This window comes from Gymnogyps californianus, chromosome 12 (assembly GCF_018139145.2).
Source record: "Gymnogyps californianus isolate 813 chromosome 12, ASM1813914v2, whole genome shotgun sequence".
NCBI classification, from domain to species: Eukaryota; Metazoa; Chordata; class Aves; order Accipitriformes; family Cathartidae; genus Gymnogyps; species Gymnogyps californianus.
The window spans coordinates 22,098,517-22,124,071 of record NC_059482.1 but is presented as its reverse complement, the minus strand read 5'-3'; the positions used below and the strand labels follow the sequence as shown (position 1 = coordinate 22,124,071).

The following is a 25,555-nucleotide window of genomic DNA, read 5'->3' as shown; positions in this document are numbered from 1 at the left end:
ATTTCCATTTCAGTGATTTTTGTGTAAAGAAGCAAAGGTTAGACAACTGTAGATCATTTTACTAATTGTCTACATTAGACATTGTTTAACTGACGTCTCACAACTCACTTTCACTATAGCAGACTGAGGTTGCAATTCCTCCAGCAAGAAAAGTGAAAAGCAAGCCCGCCTGACTTTGGACTGCAAGCCAGAAGCAGAACAAGAGCCCGTACGGACTAGTCCCCAAGGTCATATGAAGCCACTGCATTAAGGGAAGCCAGCCTTCCCAGCATCATGCACCACATACCCATTCCTTGATATAGCTGAGAGCCACAAGACATGTAAAATATGAGAGACAGCCCCAGAGAGGGCTCAAAGGGTGCGAGATAGCAATGGCTCCTCAACAGTCCCACCTCTCTACTGCAGGAGAGGGCTCAGCTACCTGTGCAACTGGTTCTAGGCAAACCAGCAGCATTACCCTCACAGTCCCATTTGGAAGGCTGCCGCCTTCTGGCATGGACTCAGGTTACCCAGATCATAACATAACCCCAGCATGGAAGTCACAGCTGAGCCCTTCAGAAGCCCCATGGTGGCCTTTTGGTTTTAATCCAAAGTATTCCTCTAGAACTGCCTATAATGAGCATTAAAAACACACTGGCATAGCCAGACCTACAGGTAAGCATGCAAGCAAGATCCACTAGAGATCTCAAGAAGGCTGAAGCTAGGTGGGATTTGTGCAACTGATAGGCCCTCGCAAATCCTGGAGGGGAAAACTATTAGCTAAAAGTATCCCGGTAAACCTTTCCTTCACCTTTGGTATTTGATCTGCACTTTCACAAAAAAAAAGGCTGCTACCTGCCTGTCTTTAAGAGACCAATGCTATCTCCCCACCTTACAAACATCTTGCATCCTGCGCAGCGATAGCAAAAGCATCGTGAGCTCTGATGCAAAGTTACACATTTTTGTGGGTGATCTTTGGAAGCAGGGTGAGAAGTAGTGGGTGTCCTGTAGAATCTATGAAGTTTCTTCCAGGGCTCAGCATAATCCTCCCAGCAGCCTTCCTGCATATCCAATATGATTAGAAGAGCTCCCAAATGCTCCAGCAACACTCCGCAGCTCCATCACATAGCATGCTTATACTATACATGCATTTTGCTATTTTAACTGCAAAAAAAAAAGTCAGAGTCATAAACAAGACTACTTTGTTTTTAATCAGATGTTTAACTTCCAATGTTTAACTGCACAACATGCCTTTAAAGACAGATGCTTCTGTTTGGGGCTTTTGGTGCCACAGCTGTGCACACATCTCATGTTCTGATAGGGAAAAGATCTATCAGCTGATAGAAGATTAGTTCCACAAAAGCAGGACTAATCCAGGAACAAAGTGCTATGTTCCCATTTTGAGTGTCTCACATGGACAGAAAAGAGATTATTTAGCATAAAATAGAAGTATCTACTTAAACTTCTGCTTTAACTTGAAGAGATTTAGGAAAACATAGGAGGAAATGGAAGCTCACAAGCTGAGTTAAAGGTTTAATTTCAGAAAAAGCATCATATTTTTCTTAAGCATGCTATTCAATTACATTACTTTTAGCTAGGAATCTTGTAATGTTGCATGCTCAGTGATGAATTGTTCTCCCCTGTATTTTGGGAGAGCCTTATCTTCAGTAGTCCAGGAGATTGTGACACTGAGAGGCTACAAGCTATAGTAAAAGCCTAGCAGGGGAGGACTGAAAAGCTCTTTCTTACTGCTTTCCCCTGCATGCTGAATTGTAGTTGTCCTCTTGCTGATATTATCCAAACACTTAATAACTCAAGCACATGTGAAAAGGTGATTTAAGTGTTTAAGAAGAGATTAAAAAGAATCAACTCTTAAACTCAATGATTTAAGTAACCTGTTGTCCACAGAACTCAGTCAGTGCAAGGCTTGTAGCTGGTGTATGAGCATGCAGGAACAACAAAAGGAAAGTAATTGAAACATCACAGCATTACTGAAGATATCAGAGAGAAAACCAAAACTAAAGGAAAACTCTGTTCAGGTGTTTACTATAAACACAAGAAGAAAGCATTTCAGACTGTAATAAATCTTTGACATTCCCATTAACTTTAAATTCTCTTAAGCTAAAGATGAAATAAGATTTTAGCCGTGACATTGCTGCATGTCCTGTATAATTAAAGAGAGACCACAACACACACTGGAGAACTCACCAGACCCACAGCTACCTACCTCACTAGCTGCTCATCTACTTTAATTAATTTACCCCAGCTTTCCCTCCCATCTTTAAGTAGCCACAGATGTTGATTGATTGGAAAGTGATTTTCAAACAGGCCAATCAAAGGGTGAAGAGGCATTGCAGACATACATATAAATCTTCCATCCACACCTAAGTTCTTTCTCATTAGGTAAAACTTCTTTCTGATGAGGTAGCCAGTAAGTACCTTTTTGATATACCACTTATCAGGGGTAATATATGATAGTTTTAGCGTCAAAAATGCATTTTCTTTTTTCCAAGGGATTTAAAGAATAAGTTTTAGTCCTGTATTTATGTTTATGGGTAGTACAGGGGGTTTTCTATACTTAAGGCTTTTTATTTTGTAGTATTATTGCTTCATTTTAGAAAACAAGTAAGTAGCTTAAAAGGGAGGAGGGAGATTGTTTGTTTAAAGATTTATATTTTCAGTTATGACTTTAAGTTCTCTAATGTACCAAGAGCTGGAGAAAAGATTGTTTACCTATACTTTATTATTATTATATCCTTAAGATGGATGTGTCAAGATTTTCTACGAATTACTGAGCTTCTAGCAAAATTTTCCCTAGTTACATCAGTTCTGGAGTCCCTTGTACTCACAGCACTGAATTTCTGTGCTAAAACTACTTCTGGCTTAGGGCTGGATTGAGCTTCATCAAGGAGAAGTATGTGAGAGTGCAAAAGTCAATAGCAGGAAGCCTGGCATTAAAGCGAAAGGATTTCTGCTAACTCATGCTACATCGTTGGCTGTTTGTTCCCAAATGGGCTGGCAAGTGCCTCATTCCCTAACCTGCGTATAGGAAAATCCCCGCAATATTTAAAACCTCGAGAACAGCTTGCACCCTCTGTCTGCTGTAGTAATTAATCTGCTTTGACCTTCCTGCCTCTGCTTGCAGATTAGATGCTGTTTTGCTGTCTAGAAAGCGTACGTATGTTTCTAGGGATGCTGCAATGGATGCTCGATTCTGCTCATTATTGCTCTGTTAATATTTCAAGGCTCTTGCCTCCTGCTAACCCAAGTTGGGTGTAATGAGTCTCCTGGGGATTTAGAAAGGGCAGCAAAGTGGGTTATCATGTGCAAGAGTCTTCCTGAGTATCTGCTTGTGGGTTACAGAGGCCAAAGCAAACTCTTGAGGAGCATCACTGCTGACTCCGGAGACGGAGGCTGGCCCGGAGAGCGTGTGCTGAGATGGGGCATCTGCAGGGCTGGGAGATGATGGTGCTTTGCTCTGGCTCTGCTCCTCGTTCAGCTGTGGCTGGCTCTGCAGGGCAGATGTCCCAAGTCTTTAGGCAAAAAGATGCAGGGCACTGAGCCCCAGCCCCTCCTCTCCAATGGGTTGCTAGCAGATTGCAACAAAGCTTTCCTCCTGGTTTTTCTCTGAGCTACCTGTAAGTATTACCATGTGGTAAGTGCTAGCTGAATAACTTCTATAAATGTTCATTATTTCTTTTGGGCTGCGCTACTGCCGGGAGGCGGCTCCTCGGCTCCCTCCCTGCAGAAGCCAGCCAGCTCAAATGAACGGGGTTTTCTGGTGAAAAGCAGCCTGCTTTTTAGCTCCTGTGAATGAAATGGCGTCGAACAGGCGACCTGCCTCCTGCCCTGCCCGAGCAGCCTTCGCTTGGGGAATGCGGGGCCTCGTTGCTCCTCACCCTCTCCCAGTAGCAACCGCGATGGGTGGCACTCCAGGCCTTCCCCTGCTGAAAACTCCCCTCCATGTTTATTTAAAAGACAAGTAAGGAGAAGCCCTGCTGGCCCGGGGGGAGGTGCCTGCGGCGCCCCGCTGAGGAGAGGGCAGGGCGGCGGGGAGCGGCCGGGGCGAGGCTGTGGGGCCGGGCGGCGGAGCGAGGGGGCCGGACCTGCCTCGCTTCCCGCTCCGCCGCCCGCCGGGTAAGAGCGGGGGCTTCTCTAGGCCGCGCGGCAGCCGCGGCCTCGCGTAGCGAGCGGGCGGCGCGGGGAGACGCCTAGGCCGGGCGCGGCTCTACGAGCGGCCGGGGCGGAGGGAGGCGGCCGGGCCGCGCTGTGGCGGCGGCGGCGGGGGGCGGTTGGGGGGCGGGCTGTTCCACAGCGGCGGGCGGGAAGGGGAGAGCGAGTTTCCCCGGGGCGCCGCGGGCCCTGTGAGCCCCCAGCGTATGCCGGGGCTGGCGGCTGGGTACGGCCGATCCGAGAGGGAGCTGGTGTGCGGGGCGCGGGCCTTCCCCCGGCGCTGGAATGTGTGAGGAGCTGCGGGGTGGGGAGGTGCCCAGAGCCCTTAAGCAGGCTTGAGTTGAGTCTAGGCCGGTGGGGACTGGAAATAATTATAAAAAAAACCCCAAAAAAGCAGGTGATTGTCTGCCTGTTTCCTTGTCATGCTTTGGATGATAGCTTGTTTAGGGATTTGCTGGTGTGAGCTGTAATTAAAAGGCCATGCTCATAGTTGGTATTTAAAAATGAAGTAAAACTAGTTTAGGGCACAGTGGTCTCCTGTGTTTCCCTCAGTTTTCCTCTTCTCCCCAGCGTATGTTGTGAGAAAGGTCTAGATTAAAGCCAAAACACATCTGCATAAAGGAAAGAGAAACTAAATGTGCTTATTGAAAGGCAGTCCGATTGGGGAAGGGAGAGATGAAACTTCACCTGTGTGTATATAACCGCATGCTTCTCCTCAGAGGGTTATGGTTATGAGGGGAGACAGCCGTGGTCGTGGGGCTGTGGCCTGAGATGCTACATGGATTCAAGGGGAAGAGTAAAGTGTTTAGGTTGGCTGTTCTTTGTCCTGTTTGCTTCCAAAGTTTCTAAACTCTTTCAATTTTAATCCAATATTTTTTCGCACTAAACTCTTTTGTAACACTTAAGATCATTGTATTTTGCTTCTGAGGGAATGGGATGGCTTGGGGGAGGGTTAAAATGATGCACTGAGGGACTTCCTGTCTCTTGTGGTAATTTTGATTAAATTATTTTGCTTAAATGAACATCTTAGTTTTGAATAGATTGCTGGCTGATTTCTGGTTAGTGAACCCAACTTCTGCCTTGTGTGCTTTGTGCTGTGCACTGGAGCAGATGGCAGCAGACTCGTTAGCTTTGTGCGGAGTATGCTTGTGTTAGTCTGCCTTTATCCACTCAAAGCACAACACTTTGCACTACTATCTTTAACATCAAGCACGAGTTAGCATTGACCACGGATGCAACAAAGTCTCTTCTGACTTTGGATTTATCACTGTTTTTGCAGTAGGGAAAGCTAGGCGTAAGGATTTGCGGTGGCCTGGCAGAGATCTGTAATGCTGAGCACAGAAAAGGGGTTTTGCTTGTAGGCTGGTGTTAAACCCCTCACCAGGGTCTCTTCAGCTAAGGGGCTGTTATCGAGGGTGCCAGTGAGGGGGCTTTCCCAGCATCACACTGGGTTTGGTGGAAGAGGTGTCAGGGTTAGCTATTGGGAAATAGGAGGAGCCGCTGTGCTCCCTCTCAGAGCTGCCTTTGCTTGTGTCTCCCCGCTCTCCATACTTTGAGCTCTTGGGTAAATACTACTGTAATCAGATGAAAAGATTTTTGGGCCACTTCTTTAATTTGCATAGCTTGCAGTATGTTCTCTTTTGTGACCGAGAGAGATATTTGTCTTTAAGTGTTTAAACCTATATAGTGAGCAGAGTATTCAGAGGTCAGTGAAGAGCCAAAGCAGCAGCCAACTCTTCTGTACTTTCTATGTAAATAGCATGAAGGGTGATTGAACCTGTGAACCTCCTGATTTCCAAATAGCCTTATTCAGGATAGCCCTCATTTATTTTCCTCATTGGTGCATGATTCTGTGAAGCATTTCTCTCATATTCTGGAATACATAGGTTAAGCAGGAGAAATGTTTACTTTTTTTAAAAAAGCTTTGCCTATTTATATACATGTATGATTGGAGTGACGTTGTTTCTTCTCCTGTGCTGTTCTCCAGGTTGTGAATCGATCCAAGAATGAACAAATGTAAGAAGCCTTATGTTGACCAGACTACAAACCTTGAAAAGTTCAGTCCTGAAATTCTTTCTGAAATTGAGAAGCTCTTTGCGAAGAAGTTTACTTACACTAAGCCAGTGAATAATGAATGGCAGCTACCAGATCCCAGTGATGCTTTTACATGTGATCACAAGGAATTCAGCTCACTCCTGGCTCTGAAGGACTCGATGAATGAAGTGAAGAATCAACTGAGTGATAAGAACCTGGATGAATGGCATCAGCACACCTCGTTTACCAATAAAGCGGGGAAGATAATTCCTCATGTGAAGAAATCTGTGAATGCTGAGCTGTGTACACAGGCGTGGTGCAAGTTTCATGAGATCCTGTGCAGTTTTCCTCTTCTCCCTGAAGAAGCTCTTCAGGATGGAGAACTGAATTCTGTCCACCTCTGTGAAGCACCTGGAGCTTTTATAGCCAGCCTCAATCACTACTTGAAATCCCACCATGTCCCTTGCGACTGGAATTGGGTAGCTAATACCCTAAACCCGTATCATGAAGCAAATGACACCCTTATGATGATCATGGATGACCGTCTTATAGCAAATACGTTGCCTTGGTGGTACTTTGGCCCAGATAACACCGGTGATGTGATGACATTGAAACATCTAACGGGCCTTCAGAACTTTGTAAGGAATATGGCCACAGTTCACTTGGTAACTGCTGATGGCAGCTTTGATTGCCAGGGAAATCCAGGTGAACAGGAGGCTCTTGTCTCACCCCTTCATTACTGTGAAACAGTCACTGCTTTAATGATCCTGGGCACTGGAGGATCCTTTGTTTTGAAGATGTTCACGCTGTTTGAACACTGTTCTACCAATCTGCTCTTTCTGCTAAACTGCTCTTTTGAGGAGGTCCATGTCTTTAAGCCAGCCACTAGCAAAGCTGGAAACTCGGAGGCCTATGTGATTTGTCTTCGTTATATAGGCAGAGAAAGCATTCATCTGCTGCTTTCTAAGATGATACAGAACTTTGGAACAGAAATGGTCAACAAAGCGCTCTTCCCCCAGCATATGCTACCAGAATCTTTTCTTAAAATACATGAAGAGTGTTGCATGTTCTTCCACAAGTTCCAGGTAGAGACTATCTCTGAGAACATCCATCTCTTTGAGCGCATGGAAGAAGCAGAGCAGATGAAACTGAACAAGTTAAGAGATTGTGCAGTAGAGTTCTTCATGCAAAGACTTCATATGAAACCCATTGCCAGAAATAACTGGCTTGTCAAGAAATCTCAGACTGGTTGCAGCATGAATGCAAAATGGTTTGGGCAAAGAAACAAATATTTTAGTACGTACAATGAAAGGAAGATGCTGGAAACCCTGACGTGGAATGATAAAGTGGCAAAGGGGTATTTTAATCACTGGGCTGAAGAACATAGTTTAAATAATGCTGGTAAAATGTGCATCTTGGAAGGATTGTCTTCTAACCTCGAGTGTAGCTTGTGGTACATTTTGGAAGGAAAAAGACTACCAGTGGTAAAATGTTCTCCATTTTGTGATGGTCAAGTCTTGGAAAATCTTAACGAAGCGATGAACGAATTGGTGGGGAGGCTGAAAAGCAGACAAATGCTGCAGACTTGTCACTCGTGTGAAGTTCTTCCTGGGGAGCTGATACTGGCAGAAGTGTCTGATCTTTCCAGATGTCATCAGGAAGCCCTAAACGAAAGATGTAGTGACCAATTCAAGTGCCTTGTGGTGGACTTTCCATCCCTCTGTGATACTGAAAGCCAACCCGGCATGGAAATAAAGCTCCTGGACTCGGCCGCACTGCTGACTTTTAGCTTCTCTTTGCTTTATGATGGAGATCCAAAGTACCAGCAGCACCTTTTGGAGTGTGTTCTACATTCGTTGAATCAACTTACAATGGGAGATGCGTTGATTTTGCCTATTCTTTCTTGTTTTACACGCTTCACAGCTGGCCTGGTCTTTATACTGCATTGCTGTTTCAGATACATCACGTTTGCTTGTCCGACTTCCCATGAACCACTAAGGACTAGCGCTGCTTTGCTGTGCATTGGTTACCGAGGCCTTCCAAATCCAGTTGTTGAATATCTGCGGCATTTGAATAAACTGATGAGCTCTTTACTAGACACAGACTCTCCCCAGCAAGTTTTGCAGTTTGTGCCTATGGAGGTTCTCCTCCAGGGCAAACTGTTGGAGTTCTTATGGGATTTGAACACAGCCATTGCAAAGAGACAACTCCACTTGATTGTGCAAGCTAAGCAGCAGCAAATGACTACCAATATTTCACTTTAGAGTAATTCTAGATTTGAGCGAGTTGCTGCTGCTAGACCTTGTTTCACAGGCAGGTAGATGGTGTTAAAAACATTGTTAATGTGAAGGTAATGTTACTGTAAAACCTTGGTGTGACATTGTTAGTGTCGGGAGGATGTTTTGAGCTATCAGTCCTGCTTGCACCATATTGGCCTGTCATACAGAAACCTGAGGCTTAATCTCGGGCATGGGGGACTTGGGAGGGACAGTGATTGAAGTGGAGAAGCTGTTTCTCCTCTGTCACAGCTCTCCCTGAGCAAGTTTCTTTGTGTGCTGCCCCGGGTCAGAACTGTGGCCTTCGTGATGAGAGGTAGTATGGTGATTTCTACCTGTCGCATCAGGCCGGATGATGGGTGACCCTGTTGTGTGACATTAGCCCTCTTCTGCGGAGCAAAATGTGGGAGTTTTGACACACCTGCATACTTTTCCAGGGTTTGTAGAAGCCGAAATGTGAGGTTTGGGCCAGAACGTTCAGCACTGTGCAAGCCTGATGTAAGACTTGAGGGATGAGTGTCTTGTGAGCAGGCAGCTGTCTCACAAAGGCTGGCTTAAAAATGACTGCCTGTAAGCAGTAGCAGAGGTGTCCAGGGAAAGATGCTCTTTGGTTTTAATTTTGTTTATGCGAAGAGCGGCAGGCTGTGTGGTTTTTGAGAGGTTATTGTATGGCTTTGTCTCCCCATCAATGAATGGGCTGTTATAACATTATTTTTAAGTGGTTTATGGGTCCTCCTTAAAATAATCTGAGACTCCTGAGTGAAAGCGAAGACTTGCATCTGTCTATGGCAGCAGCTGTTAATGAGGAACTGCAAATGTTTTTAGGCTAAAAACATGATCATGCACAGATTTGTGTATCAAGAAATGCTTTGGGTGCCACTGGAGGAGCATTAAGCTGAAGAAATATGTGATAACTTTCTTTGGGGAAGTCTGATTAAGATTTCAGTTAGTTCCCCTTAAGGATAAAAATGGTGAAATTGGTAACTGGCTGTTCCTTTAAGGGAGTCAAATCTTATTTTCCATATTGCTCCTTTGAGAGCTAAATTTTGAGGCCTAACTTGTGTATATTAACATTTAGTTTTAAGTTTGTAGCATATGTGGAAAAACCGGCTCAGAGGGAGAAATGACGTTTAAAGGAAAAATGGCTTTGCTGTTGGTATGTGCAAGATCTCGTAGAAAAAGGTGGAAAGAGTGGAGTTAGTAAGAAGGAAAATGTAATCTCCTGATGAATTACCAGTCACCTTCTGGAAGCACTTCTAATTATATAATATGGGAGCTTGAAGGATAATTGATTACTGGTAAGGGATTCAAAGCACTGCTGAAAAACTATTTTGTCTGGAGGTGCTGGACATTTAATAGCCTTTCTTGCCACGTTGATCGGGGCAGAGTTTAATGCATTTAACAGTTCATTTTTTATTTAAGAACTTGATAGGTGAATGAGTTGGTGGCTCAGATCTGAGTAATGCATAACATTTTCTAAAAATCTTGCTTTTTACACTTGCATGTAAATAGAAGCTGCCTAACAAAAGCTTCTGGGATTGGTCATTGTCCATTTTAGTTTATTTAAATGAACTTGCTCTTTTTGCTGTGAGCTGAGTCATGCTTCCTCTCTCAAACCAGGAAGGAAGGGAACAGAGGCTACAGATTGGGAGATATGTGCAGTAAGAGCTTCTCCTGTAAATTGTTTCTTGAACCTGTGGAGTGCAAGCAGGGCCACAGATGAATTTCACTGAAGAATAAAAAAGAAATGCTGAAAAACAAGATAAGGAAAGGGAGAAGAAATATTGTAGAAGAATGGATGATGAGACAGTATCAAAGATCACCTGTAAAACCTTCTTTGTCTGAAACAAAAAGCAGGATAAAGGTATTGTCCACCAAAGACACCCCTGTGTGTCTGCCACTGTTTCAGGGGTGATCAGTGCTTCTGAAACTCCCACTGAGCTGAAGCGTTTGAAAAGATGTTTCTTAAAGCAGGGGTAAATGAGATACTCCAAGTGCATGGGTGTGCTTACACTGTGATATTCTGCCATGGTAAAATCCTGAGGTGACTGACAGACTGTGAGAGAAAATGCATTTATTTTTTCAAGCTTTCCGTGGTCTCTTCTTGTACATCTGACAAACTATGCAGACTTCCTTGAGATTCCTCCCATCCCATCGTTCCCCACATCATCAGACAGTGTCTCTTTTTTCATAAATTTTTAGGAGAAAACCTTTTAGATGGTCACAGAACTTTGGGGGGAGTTAGGACTGTGTACTTCAAGATACACTAGACTGAGCTAGTGGGGAAACATAATCCATCTGTTTGGAAGTACCCAAAAAAAAGTGTTCAAGCCCTTCTGTGGAAAGCCAGGTTTCTAAACTGAAGGAAATCCAATGTCCTGTGGATCCTGATGCCTGATTTGCTCTGAAGCTTTTTTGTTGGCAGGCATGGGGAGATGACAGGAGAAATGCTTTGACAGCAGCTGCTCCTGTTAAAAAGAAAGGATGTGGTTTGGAGAGTCTTTTTTTATTATTGCTTTTGTCTTAATGGCAGGAGTTTCAAAGTTAGGAATGACACTTGTTCTTTTAATTGTGAGAATCCTGCATTGTTCTAGCTGTCTTTAGACCAAAGATTTCTCTGAGAAGTGACGATTTCTGTTGTGACTTTTGGAATATGTAAGAATGCATGGGAAGAATGTATTAACCTTTGTGGAGAGGGTCTGATGACTTCTGCCTTCATCGAGGCTGTCAGTTTTTGGCCGATTTGATTTTGGGTGACACCTGAGGAAGTGTCTCAGTATCCTGGCTGCTTTTAAGTTTTTTTTATCTGTTTGAAGATGAACTGGGTATTGGTTTTCATAATTAGGCACTTCAGGTTTCACACAGGGGAAAATGGAGGGGGTGGAGAGAATAAGTTGGTTATGATGTGATCGAGATTCATGCAAACTTGAGGTAAATTTAGTTTTGCAGCCCTGCTGTTGCAGGTTTGCAATGAAAGACTGATATCTAGGCCCAGTGATTAGCTATGAGCTACATTATTTTTCTGAAACTTTTTGGATCTTTCGTTTTAAGCCAACATAATGTTTTGAAATCAGTTGTGTGAGTTGAATGAATTGGGTACTCCGCTAAGTGAAAATGCTGATTTTTTTTTTTAAGTTGAGTTCCATTAAAGTTAAGAGACTTGCTACTTATTTTTACTAATTTTGTATTGTATTTAGATTCACTTGGATGTGCACAGATTGTATGTGTTCTTGCCACTGGCTTTCCAATTTAATTTCTACAAACATAATGAGATTTATAGTATGAAATCTGGGAGTCTATTAAAATGGTACTAATTGGTGTCTATTCATCTTCATTTAAGCTGGATCTATCAAATTACTGGTTGTAAAAGTAGAATATGTAGCAGAATTGTATTCTGTTAGAAAAACAACTTGAGACTTAAGGGGAAGGGATTAATATTGCCTATGTAGAAAGTAGGAGGAAAAAAACCCCACCTTGATTTCTGACCTAAAGCTGGGTTATTTAGGATGCAGAATAACATTGAATGCTTAATTCACTGGAAGCAAGGGTTGACCAGTAAGCTGAAGCCTCAGAGCCTTATAGCCTCCTGTTACCATCCCTAAAAACTGTCCTTTGTCATCCCTTTAGTTTACAGTTGATTTAATTCTTAGTGGTGAAGTGGGGGAAATGTTGTGTAACTTGTCTTACTGTTTTGGGTGGTATGAAATGGTGGTGTTTATCAGTACTCATCCCTATTTCCCACTTTTAAACCAGAGCCTCTAAATTTCACCTTGTAGCCTTTGAATATCAGTCTTTTATTTTTTTAGCACTTTAGTGAGTGAAGGCTGAGATTAAAATTTCCTTGCCAAAGTCTGGTAATGGTTTTTCCATCTCATTCTTGCAACTATTTTTGTGAATGCTATGCTGATATCCTTAGTTCCAGTTCTTTGTGCACTTCAGTCACTTGACAGAAAGATCGAATGGAGCTGTTTATGCCAGAAAAGCGCTCAGCCTGTGGCTGTTCATTGCTTACTCTTCAGGCAATAATTTGGATTGCCATCGAGCCCTCTCTTGTGACTCCTTATGGGTCCAGAGCTGATTTCAAGTCTGAAGAATGAAATTTGCTAAAAGAATTAGCCAGTGGCTGTAGACACTTACGCTTATAACAAGCAGAACCTTTAGGAGACATTTAAATGCAGGAAACTTTCCACCAGCCAGGAGAGGCTCATATAACATGCAGCTGATGGGATTTGCTAGCCTTTCCTTCCTAAAAATTCTTAAAAAAAGGCTTTGAGGCATAACCACCTGAACAGACAATTCACCAGTTGTGTGCTGCCTTTCTTGTACACATGGTATGTTCATGTTTGCACGTGTGGAAACCCCCAGGACTGTATAGCCGTGAAGCTTTTGCTTTGTAACTGATCCATGTGTGCTTTTGTTTTGAAGGATGTATGTATTTTTCTAAGTAGATGAAGGGATGTTGGTTTACATGGCTATTGCATATTTTCATTTGGTCTGCAAATGAGTGTTAAAAGACCTTTTTTAAAACCAAGGAAAATAAATGTTATTTGGAGAAAATAAAGTATTTTATTTTAGGTTTTAAATGTTGCTATTTATGTGTTTCTTTACCAAACATGGAACAAAACAATGAAGCACAGTAGGGTGAAGTCTGGGGAGGTTTAATATTTCATTTTTTTGAGCCACGGTTTTCTCATCTTGCCATTTGGATCCATCCTTAATGAGTGAAGGATACAGGGACATTGAAGCAGCCTTCTCAGCGGGGGTGGTATTTGGTTCTCACTTTCTTTCACTGTCTTTACCGTTGCAGTTTACCAGCTCAAAGAGAGACTCCAGTTGCAAACGTGGTCAAAGCAGTGTGTAGGAGGCCTGCGCACAGTTCCCTTGGCCTTGTCACCAAGCCTTACAATCTATGTCCCCTTGTGTGGTTGCTGTAACCTACTTTAACAGCAAGGATTTTGTCTTAAGGATCTTCAGTTTCCCTGGCTATGACAGCCACTCTGGTAGGACAAGGCTGTTATACACTGTACTTTTGTCTGCAAAGTCTATTATCAATCCTTATCCAAATGTTTTCATTTTAAGTGCTTGCCTTCACTGAATGGTATTATTAAGAAAAAGCTGTGCGCCGTATTCCTCAGGATTGGCTCTGCTGTACTGACAAGGGTTCCAGCTGATTGTCTTTGGTTTGGCTATCCGATTTGTCTTGAGACTGCTTGCTAACTCATTTTGATTGCAGTTATTAATGCTAATGCTTTTTTTTGTTGCCTTTCTCTTTGGAAGTGGACTCCAAATTAGAGAGCTGGGGAAGATCATTCTGTGTCCTAGAGGTATGAGATGACACAAGAAATGTATACTGTTCTGATACCTTAATTTCCTTGTAGCTAGTAGGTGTGTGTTGGGGAAATTTTTAAACTAGAAGTGATGTTGAATGTATGCTGGAATGCATGACAGTGTTGTCTTGCTTGATTTTAGTGAAGCTCTAGACTGTAAGCGTTGGCTGTTAATGTCCAAAGGTACTTCAAGGGACGTGAGGACTTCGGAAGCGAATGGTCTTTGAAATGGGGGGCTGGGTTGGAAGAGCCCGTTAGAAGATTGTCAGGTTGATTTTGGTGGAAATATTGTTTAATGTGGTTTTACTAAATTACAGGGAAATGTAAATGCTCAGAGTTGTATTCAAACTCAAACAGTTCTGTGAAATATTTGCATTCCCAATATAACAGTATAAAAACAGTGCCTAAAACCATGAAATGGCAGATTGGAAAGTAAAGGGAAAATATGGATGTCTTCACTTTGCTGTTATGGACCTTAAAAACTGCATATGTGACTTCTTCAGCCCTTAAAGTCAATTTATATACTACATTATGTTGATTATATATCTTATTTGAATTTTGATAGATCTTAATATGCTAGCATGCCTGCCAGTTTTTGAGTTTAAATAGTTGGTGTTGAAAGCTAAGCCAAATCACTGAGCACAAAGCAAATAAGCTCTCTCCCTGGCTGAACAGATATTTAGCAAATTCTGTTTCACTGTGTTGTGTCAGGTCCTCACTGTCCCCCAGCGAAACTGGGGAGATGAAATTTTACCTGTAATACCACTCATACTTGAACTAGTGCACCACAGTTCGTGGCCCCTTTTTATTAAAACAATATTCTTCCTTCATAGGAAACTTGAACACATCTATTAAAAGGCATCTTCATAGTGCTTTAGTAAATGAGGATGACTGTTGCTTGTTAAAGAATTGATTTATCTCAATTGGGGGATAGCAAGGAGAAGTGACTGCCACTTGTTGGTGAATTGATTTCTCTAAATTGGGGGATAGCAGGGAGAAGTGGATCAATATTCAAATCTGATTTGTTGCTGAAGGCAGAGATCGTTATCTGTATAGCTAAGAGATGAATGGATGAGTGCTGCCTGATAGAAATGAAAGCTCGTGCGGAGGTACCCCTAGGTCCTAAGCTGTCATGTACCTGTGCCTCAAAACAATGACCCAGTGGCCAGTTGGTAATGAAACCTCAATTAGACTAAAGAATGAAGGGACTGTGGTGGTGAAGTGCCTTAATTTAAGTCTCTAGAGAGTTAAGGTGATTAAGTACTTGCTTTATAATCAGTTGACTGCCCCAGGTTGGTGACGGAGCACAACTCAATGCTGTTGAGTTGAAATGTAATGAAATCTGTCTTGGGGTCACAATTAAACTCTGTTCGAAGGTGGCTGCTGAATAGCTACACGTTCCCTCAAATAATGCTGCTCTCTGACAGATGAGTGTTGAGCAGAGGGGTGCGGGTCTGGGGCAGGACTGCTGCTGCTGGGGACATCTGAATCACGGGAGCCATCTGAGCAGCCAGGGCTCCCTGCCTTCATTACTGCAGCAATGCTGATAGAAGGTACCCAGCTATGTAGCTTGAGTAAACCATGCCGCAAGCTGCGTAGACAGTATATAGAGCCCTGCGTGGAGTAGATCAGTAGCTCAGGATGTGTTTGGGATTAGCGCGCCTAGGACTGGGATGGCTATGGGATTTCTGGCTGGTGGAAATGGTGATGTTCGGCAGTGGAGGCTTGCTGTCGCACCTGAAAAGCACGTAGCAGCCCTGTGTCTCTTAGAACTGGCATTGAGTGTTAGCACAAACTGAAAGGGACCTGGATCCAGCTAATATATTGGGAGTGAGAGGAGAGCTAGTTCAAAAACTTACCTCTGCTCTGTGGGAACGCTGGAGAGGCTAGCCCTCAACTAGGGTGAGCTTGCACTTTGCATGGAAATACCAGAGTAGGCTGGGTGTTTAATAACTGTCAGTACTATGGCCTTAACTATAAATCACAAAGTAATTGATTTCAGGGTTTTAATGAAATTTAGATTTATAGAGAAGTACAGTTATGCCTAAGATGCACAGTTAATAGCACTGGCACTGAATAAAACCTAAATTGGCTTTGTTTCCATTATGAAACAGGGTAGTATAAGCCCATAAATTTATATATTCATATAAGTGGTTTGGCTCTTAATTATGTGACTAGTTTTGTGAAAGTTCTGCATGTAAATATGGTTTTCAATCTTGGAAACCTGTTCAAAGCTCTGGATATTGTCCAACTTTCAATTCCTGCACCTTCCACATGGAGTAAGTATCCCTGCTCTGAGACAACTGAGACCAGATTCTAACTGTACTTGCTCAGACTTCTAGGGGGGAGTTCGAATAGGAAGCGGATTAGCCTCAAATGTGAAATTCAGTTTACCTCGTTTCTCAGTGGGTTACAGAGGGGACAGACAGGACAGCCATTGCTCCTTAGGCTGGGTGCTGGGACAGCGGGGTTTGCTAAAGTGGAGCTAGAACAGAAGGTACAGGCGTCTTCTGAGTCCTCTCGTGTGATCCTGATTAAAAAGTGTGCTTAGCAAGTGTAACGGACCTCAGAACAGGTTTGGGTCTACGCACATGTAGTGGCTGAGAATACCTATTTACGTTTCAATAACTGACTTTACTTGTCGTGTCACTCTTTGCAGTTTTGAAGTGACCTGAACCATTTCCTGAAAGAAACAGTGACAGCAGCAGTCTCAGGAGCATGAGTGGAAGTAATGAAGCAGTAATTAGCAATTAATATGATGTGGTGAAACTTGTAATTTTAATAACTGCTGCACTGGCCTAGAGGTCTGGTGCTAGAGTGAAGTAGTCCCTTGGAAATCTGCAACTCTGGAGCTTAATTATCATAATTTCCTTTAGACACCATCTGCTCTTAGAGCCAACTTGTATATTTATTTTTTTCCCCCAAAGGTAGATGAGGTTTTAAGGACTCCACTTCTGTGGCTTTTCACAGCAGAGATTAAATTGAAGCTAGGATTAAGATCTAGGGACGGAAGTGGCCTTTGTGGTTGATGTATCATGCAGAGACTGGGAGGGCAAGGTTCTGTTAGAATAGCCAGCAGGGTCTCAGAAAGATGTTCAGATATAGGAGGAATTGGGAGAAACGTGGACAGAACCTCCCCTGTAGTTTGCAGAGGGTTTTTTGTCTTGTTTCCAGAGGGGAGTACAAATTGAGACTGTGCTGTCTGTATGCTCTGCTCTTCTCCCTCCTGTCTCAAGCCCTTCTGAGCCATGTCTGGAAGATGTCAAGTTCTTATAGATACTGTGATAATGAAAGGCAAGGATTGCTAAGTAACCCTCCTGACCTGCAGTTACCACTGGATTACTAACAACGGGCAAACCCCAGAGTCAGAGGCCAATAACTCTTGTCTGAGGAAGAAGGACACCTGTAGTGGTGGTGATGCACAGCGGCGAAGCTGCTTGCTCCTCAGATCTGTTGTATTGCTTTGCTTTAGCAGTCATGTGGTGGTTTATGCCTTGCTGAGCACTGGAAGGTCAGCTCAGGTCAGAAGCCAAACTGCATCACTACTCCTTGCTCTCCTAAAGATGAGCCTGAAAAATGGTCAGATCAGGAAAACAAATAGCCAAACAACACCTGCCTTCCCCTCAGCCCCCACCGTGTTAATCATTGATGGCAGGAGCTAAGAGCAAGTCAGGAGAGTCAGGTTAGGCTGAATTATTTTTTTGTTTTCAGTTACAGGAAAGCCCTATGGACTTGAACAGAGCAAAACACTTCAAGCAGCAAAGGTGGGAAAATGGGACATGGGAATTTTGGAAGATGTAAGTGGAATTTTAGATGTCACTCGTTTCCACTGAAGGGTTGTATTAAGGATTCAATTTTGTCTTGTGTAAATCAGTTTTAATTAATAGAGCAGATGCACCAACAACGCATCTGGAAATGAATTGGAGGAGAAAAGAAAAGAGGCAGCTGGTGCTAGTGGATGTAAATATTTGCTTTTTGGGAAGTAAAGCTCTGCAGAAACTTCAGAGACTCCTTTTCAAATTCAGAAGCCTATTTCTTTTGCCTGTGGAGATACATGGAGCAGAAAAAATTAGCTAAACCATAATGCTTTGTTTGATTCTAGCACATGTGTGCTGGTTTCAGCTAGGACAGAGTTAATTTTCTTCCTAGTAGCTGGTATAGTGCTGTGTTTTGGATTTAGTAGGAAAATAATGTTGATAACACACTGATGGTTTTAGTTGTTGCTAAGTAGTGTTTATACTAAGTCAAGGAGTTTTCAGCTTCTCGTGCCCAGCCAGCAAGAAGGCTGGAGGGGCACAAGAAGCTGGGAGGGGACACCGCCAGGACAGCTGACCCAAACTGGCCAAAGGGATATTCCATACCATATGACATCATGCCCAGTATATAAACTGGGGGAGCTGGCTGGGAGGGGGAATCGCGGCTCGGGAACTAACTGGGCATCGGTCAACGAGTGGTGAGCAACTGCATTGTGCACCACTTGCTTTGTATAGTTTAATTCTTTTAATATTACTATTGTCATATTATCATTATCATTGTTTTTCATTCCTTTCTGTCCTATTAAACTGTCTTTATCTCAACTCACGAGGTTTTTTTTCTGATTCTCTCCCCCATCCCAGGGGTGGGGGGGCAGTGAGCGAGCGGCTGCGTGGTGCTTAGCTGCCAGCTGGGGTTAAACCATGACAGCATGTGATGTAAGAAGCATAAGTTTTTGGAATAGGGCCAACACATGAATTCTTGGTTCCTACTGAAATATTAAGGCCTAGCCTCTGCTGGTGCAAGATGCATTAATTTCAGAGGAGCTGTCTCTATACTAAGAAGTCTTCCCAGGCTTCTGCAATATGGTCTTGGGTTATAAACATGGACAAATTGATATGCTGATTTTTGACCCGCTGTAGCAGAGCAGGGTGCAGTGACGCTACTTATATAGGGCCTTACTGGCAAACCAAGTGGAAGAGGTACATGTATCTGAAAGCTTCTGTTGAGGAGGTGTGGCAGGCATGGATATAGACTCTGATCTTCATGTGAAGCTGAGGGTTAAAAAAAAAGCAAGGCATGAATTAGGGCTTTGCATGTTTTGATGGGACCCTCCATGGTTCTGCTGTGTTATTTTTGAGCACTCTGCTTGAACTGCAGAAGAACAGTCTGTCAAATCTTCCTCACTTTCTTTCAGTATTGGACTTTCATATCATCTCTGGCTATTTGTGTTACGATTAGGAGAGCTTTGTGTTCTGTTTTGTTTTTTTGGTTAGTGCCTGTAACTGCTAAGAAGAAATTGAAAACAGAAGCCTAAAAGCACAAAGTACCACAGCAAATATAGAATGTAAAAAGCAAACCAAAAACACTTTTAAAACAAGTGTTGTGGTTTAACCCTAGCCAGCAACTAAGCCCCACAGAGCCGCTTGCTCACTCCCCCCCGGTGGGATGGGGGAGAGAATCGGAAGGGTAAAAAGTGAGAAAACTCATGGGTTGAGATAAAGATAGCTTAATAAGTAAAGCAAAAGCCGTACACACAAGCAGAGCAAAACCAGGAATTCATTCACCACTTCCCATTGGCAGGCAGGTGTTCAGCCATCTCCAGGAAAGCAGGGCTCCATCATGCATAATGGTTACTTGGGAAGACAAACGCTGTAACTCCAAGTGTCCCCCCCTTCCTTCTTCCCCCAGCTTTATATGCTGAGCATGATGTCATATGGTATGTAATGTCCCTTTGGTCAGCTGTCCTGGCTGTGTCCCCTCCCAACTCCTTGTGCACCCCCAGCCTCCTCGCTGGTGGGGTGAGAGGCAGAAGAGATGCTTGACTCTGTGTAAGCACTGCTCAGCAATGACTAAAACGTCCCTGTATTATCAACGCTATTTTCAGCACAAATCCAAAACATAACCTCATACTAGCTACTATGAAGAACATTAACTATCTCAGCCAAAACCAGCACAACAAGTCATGACTGGAGAGCAATGATGTCCAACCTGGAACTGGCAGTGCTGGAGAAGGAAGACAGTAAGGAGGGGTTGATCCAGAGCAGGTGTTTTCTACTTAGTGAACCGGACAGTGGGGATGGGAAGGATTCCTCTAAGTAGGAAAAGTGGTAGTGCAAGGATTGTTAATACTTATTGCAAGCTCTCTGAGGGTAAGACAGGTTTTCTTGCTCTGTAGCTTTGGAATAGTACATTTGGATGCCTTTCACCCAACCTTGCATGCATATGTGATGGTCTTGGTTTTTGTGCCTTGATACTGAGAATGCTCCATAGCTGAGGGAACACCTCAAAATGGCAGTACATCTCAGAGGTGGGCTGGATGTGGATCAAGGTGAAGCTCCTCTGTCCTTAGAAATTATGGAAGGAAGCTTGCAGGTTTAAGTAGTGCTGCTGCCGAGGGGACTGGGTTTTCCAGACTTGGGGAGCAGATTATTACCCTATCTATACTGTGTTTGCTTTGTGAAAGCTTGTGTACACTAATGCCTTGCTATCTGTCGCTTCTGTTTCAGAGCTCTGCTGTCAGTTATTTAATACCCTACTCTGGTTACTGTTGTCATTGTCTTGTTTTCCTTCATCCTTCATCCTTAATTGACCTTGGTGAGCAGCAGGCATCTGAAGGTGATGATGAAAATGTAATGGATTGGAAGAAGCAGCAGGACCACTGGCAGTGAAAGATTTGTCGGGTGTTCAGTCTTGCAAGTGAAGCAGCTGAGATCTTTCAGAATGGTGATCTGTTTGAAGATGGGTCAGGCAGGGTCACCAAGACATCATGAAGCTTAATTTTGCATTATAAAGGGATTTTCCACTCTGAACTTCAGGCAAGTAAGCAGTTATTTCTCGGTATTTTAAAAGCAGTTACAATCTCCTTTATCACTTTTGTCATAACCAGGTGTTGAATTGGCAGCTGATTACTGCAGTGGTCTTGCTTCTGTCTCTCCATCTTCCATGTCACGCATGCTGTCCTTGTGTATTTAGGTTGTGTGCGTTTCTGAAGTGTCTGCACACATTCCTCTCTATCCCGGTGTTTCTTACAGGAAAAATTGAATTGCGAACAGTTGCGCTTTCAGGATCACATCCTCAGCAGGTAATGGGATGTGCCTGAAACTGTAGTTCGACTGTATGGGGAATTATTGCAGAACCAGAGTTTAGGGTTGGGGAGTCAAGATGTTTCAACAGCGATGAAGAGAGAAGGATGCAAAGCTTTCAACTACAAGCCTGTGCACACTGAGTGTGCATACACTCAACTGCATGGCTGTGTTGCCCCAAACTGCAGAAGTTATTGTGTAGAAAAGCCCTTGGTTAGTGGAATAATTCTCCGTTGTTGAGGATTTCTGGAAACTAAATGGAAGAGGTGTTATGCTTCTATCTGACTTTTTTTATTCCCTCACTGCAGCTATTAGGTTGTTCCTTTCTAGTCTTGGCCTTTTGTCCAAAGTTGGTCTGCTCAATTTCTGTGCTCCTTAATGATAAGGTAGTTCATGGCGAAAACTAGATGTCTTCATCTGAGTTCATGCTGATAACATAGTACATGATTATTCTGGGGCAGGGATTGTCTCTTTTATGCTATAACGGTGCTTGTTGCAGAGTCTGGTACTTGGTTAGGGCAACCACAACTCTGGAAATCAGTGATACCCTCTGCTGCTTCCCCATCTGTGAGCCCAAGCGGGACATCCCGTACCATAAACCTGGGATCAGTTTTAACCACACAATCCTCACACAAGGAGTTACTGAGGCAGGACATTAAAAGCAAATGAATCTTACCTGGCTCTGATTTTTCTGACCTGGGAAATCTGTTCCCAGCGTGATCTGGCAGCAAGTACTGGGAAGTGAGTCAAGTGTAGGCCACTGATCTGCTGTAGTGAGCTGTCTGGAAAGCTGTTGTGTAGAAACACACCCCTCCTTGCTAAGATGAAATGGGAAATCTCTTATTTAAGAATTGTCTGTTACTACTGTGTGCCGGGGGTATTAGTTGGGGACTAGATACCCACTGTGCTAGTGTGGTACAGAGATCTAGTTCTGGACCGTCACAGCACAGCTAGTCTTGTGAAAGGTGTGGGATCACCCCTGGATCTGGGATGCAACTTCTTTCCATAAGAAAATGAGCAAAGCTGCATGCTTTTGGCTGAACTCTGTTCTCTAGGGGAGCTAGAAAAGTGGCTATAGCAGGCTGGGGGGAAGGAGAGGGCTCTCTAAAACAGATGTGAGCCCAGTGCTGGTGAATTACTTAGGGATGCTTGGGCAGTAAAAGGAGGGGAGGGCTGCGTCTCCCTGAATCAGAGGATGGAGCACAGTCCAGGCAGCAAAGCAGGGATTTGAGTGGATAATGATAGTTTCAAATGCTTGGAGCTGCAAAGTGCCTGGGCGCATGGAGGTCTGGAGAAAGGGGAGAATGGGAACTTCTGGAGTTTGGGGCTCAGAGGGCAATGAAAAATGTGCCTTCAGGCGCGGTGGGCTGAGTGGGGGGGGCTATGGCCGGTGGGACGAGGCTGTGCCTGGAGAAGGGATTTGTCTAAATGCACAGCTACCTGAACTGTAGCCACCAGCTTCCAGTAGCACCATAAATTGTGCAGGGCTTGATCTGTACCTTAGCTGACTGTAAAGCATCAGGTAAACCTATGGTCTGATGTTTAAATGCTGGGGTAACCTTGCTCTGTAGGGGAAATGGGAAGCTTTGGAGGCAATACTGTGACAACAGGAGTGCTGTAAAGCAACAAGAGGGAGCAATTTGTTGGAATTATGCCGTCAGACATCACAGACCTTTGATGCGGCAAAGGGAATTGCTAGAGCACAGGGCAGAGGGCACGGAAATCTGTGTCCTAGGTGCCTTGTTGGGGAAGACTGATGTTTTGTCAAGGACTTGACTTGCCTGCTTCCCGTTGAGCTTTGGGATGCAGATCTCAAAGCTGGCTCTATTTAGATGAAGCTCTGCTTCAGAGCTGCACTTCAAAACCTCGTGGAGAATGTACCCGCAGGGGGGACTGTAATTGCCATGTATTTTGACCATAATGATATGGAGGAAAGAACAAGGGCAGCTGTAAGGAATAAATGAGATGTTATGTCTGATGACTCTTAGATCTTATTTTTCCTGGGTGTTAGGTCTGCTGTGGAAGGCAGGAGGAGGGAGTGAGAGCCTGGGTCTCCTCAGCTGTGCGAGTGCCCCTTTTTAATCCTGGCTCAGCAATGGGATGCTTGTTAGAAAGCAGGAATCAAGAAGGGAGACCTGGGCCAAGCTCTTTGCTAGCAGAACTGTGCTGAACTCTGTGCCCTTGCACCAAAAGATAATTTGCCTCCCAGTGCTGGCGAGCTGAGCAAATGCTCCCTGCAGAAGGAAAACAGTTTGCTTAGTCTCCCCCCTGCCTGTTCTTTTTTCCTTAAGGAAAGAGGGCAAACCCTAATGAAGACAGGATCACTGGCACAAAAAGTGAGTCATGTGGAGTTATTTTCAAAACCTGGATTACCTCTATGAAACCAGAGGAGAAGAGGAAGGTTAGGGTGACTGAGCTTTGGGTTTAGCTTCCGCTGTGGCTCTGACAAGCCCATGAGCAATTGCTTATCCTACCATACATGACGGTGAGCAGCACAGCCCACTCACCTGTCAAAGCGAGTGTGTCAGATCCGGGAGGGAGCTCCTCTTCCCCAGGTTCACCAGCTGGAAAAGAGATGGTGTCCCATCCTCACCCTGCCTCGGAGCTGTGGCAGTCGCCTTTGGGAAAGGAGTTGTCTTGGTCTGTGTCTGGGCAGCAGAACAGGATATTTACCTTGTGACACAGAGGTACCTCTAGGGCAAAGCAAAATACTAAGTAATTTTTTTGAGGAATGTTAATTTTCATTCTGATTTTATGCTGTCTGAACTGTTTTGTTGAATCCTGACTCTTCTCCCCAACCCTCCATCACCAACTCTCATGTTTTGATGGCTCTTGTCACAAATAGCATAGTAAAAAGGTCTTGGTTATTTTCTCTTTCCTTTTTTCCCCTTTGAGAAGTCTCATTTACTTTTTGCAGCTGTCCTGACTCTCTTCCCCCTATCATTACTGGGAAGCAATGTGGCAATTAGAGCTGGCCACCCCTGGGAGGAGGTGTGCTCCGCTGGCTTTTAAAGAGTTTGCAGTGCTGTACTTCGTGCTCATCTCCAAACCTTTTCTGTTCTCCCTGTGCAATGGATTTTAATGTTATGCCATTCCAAGTACAGTAACATCTGTACAGATACAAAAATGTCTAGATCATGGGTTGGTTTCATGAAGCCTTGATTCTTTTAACCTTCTTTGGAAGGTATATTGCCCCACATTTTCTCTCTTCCTCCTTCTTTCCCCTCAAAGGATAGGTGGTTAAGATGACAACTATCTCAGAGGTGATGTAAAAGCATCTGTCACTTAAATATTGATGTGCCAATCAAGGGCAGAGAAAATAACAGGGGTTTCTTTCTTGGAGCATTAGTCCCTATAGTTGTAGTGCCAGAGGGGGATGCTTCTTCTGAAGGAATGGTGTGATGTCCAGATCCAAGTGCTGCCAACCCTTGGTCGTGTCCTAGCTTTGTCTATCTGTTTCACAACTGGCCTTCTTCCCCGGGCTTTCCCTTGTCCCCTGGTTGGACTCTGGAGCGGTTCAGTTGCTGCAGGCCAAGTGGCTGTTGTGGGAATCAAGCTGGTCAGAGACACCAGGGCTTGATCTAATAAGGAAGGAAGATTTTGTGGTCTAACTGATCTTGCTGAAGCTGCTTTCGTTACCATTTCAGAAGACCAACCTAATGCTAGGGTTGAATCAGACCTGGAGGTTTCTGTAGGTACCAAAGAATGGGGGGTTTAGAAGCCAATGCCTAATCCTATGGGCAGCCTTAATGCTGTTTCTTGGATAACTTGTAGGAGGTATTTTGTTTTGGGTTTGGTGTAAGGTGGTATAAAGCAATCCCATGCAGCTGGAAGCTTGAGGCAAGGCTATTTATTTCAGGGCTTTGAAGGTCTCTACTCCAGTGATAGCTGTCTCACTGCTGCAGTGGCTGGTTTTATTTTGCTTTGGAACAACTGAACAAAAGTGTTCCTTTCATTTCCTTTTCCCTGAGGTGGGAGAATTCCTGGAAGTCTCCTGATGGAGTTAAGGAATGTCTTCATCTTTTTTCCCTGAAATGGGCTGAGTGCAGCTCCCAGAAAGCCGGTGTTTGGAAGCCTGGGAGCGCTGACCTGACCAGTCTGAGAGGACTTCTGATGGCAGGTACTGGAGGGAGATGCTGAATGTCTTAGTGGGCTGACCTTTTTTTTGAGGGCGCTGTAATCTTATGTACCGACTGCTAGTAAGCCGTTTTCTGTTGGCAGGGCTGATGGCCCATCAGTCTGCGTTCTCAGAGATGAGCCCGCAGGAGTCACTTGCTGGGGGCTTTGCTGCAGAGAGCTTTGTCATATCTTGACAGTGTTTGACATTTCCCAGACAATGCTTAAATCTGCCAATTGAGGATATTTAACACTCTCCTCTGTAAGAGCCTTCCAGCGGTGATGCCTATAAACTTTAGTTTTCCCTTGAAAGAATTGTTACCAAAAGCTTCGGGATTTTTGTCACTTGCCAGATGCCACCAATGAATCTCTGCTTTTGTTGCTTTGGGCTTTTACATGTTGCCTTTAATTAGGATGCGTGCTTCTCTGGCTGGGGGCTGATGGTCAGTGCTCTGGTGACCAAATCCAGGAGAAAAACAGAGGGTTTACTGTATTACTTCTTGTACTTGAAGGAACAATCCTTTAGCCCATGTGTCTTTTGGGAGGGGGATACCAGGCCTCAAAGTCCAGCAGTTTATGCCGCCAGCTTATT

At 44.0% G+C, this 25,555-nt stretch overlaps 1 protein-coding gene across 1 annotated transcript; it reads left to right on the top strand.

Moving 5' to 3' along the window:
- The first annotated feature begins 3,390 nt into the window (after nucleotides 1–3,390).
- CMTR2 (cap methyltransferase 2) lies at nucleotides 3,391–13,032 on the top strand. The gene is made up of 2 exons (XM_050904049.1): nucleotides 3,391–3,617; nucleotides 6,140–13,032. Exon 2 carries the CDS (start codon nucleotides 6,159–6,161, stop codon nucleotides 8,448–8,450), a length of 2,292 nt encoding a protein of 763 aa, XP_050760006.1. The 5' UTR covers nucleotides 3,391–3,617; nucleotides 6,140–6,158; the 3' UTR covers nucleotides 8,451–13,032.
- Nucleotides 13,033–25,555: the final 12,523 nt, after the last annotated feature.

Coding starts and splice junctions, on each gene's coding strand:
- CMTR2 (XM_050904049.1), top strand. CDS start 6,159: ATGAACAAATGTAAGAAGCCTTATGTTGACCAGACTACAAACCTTGAA.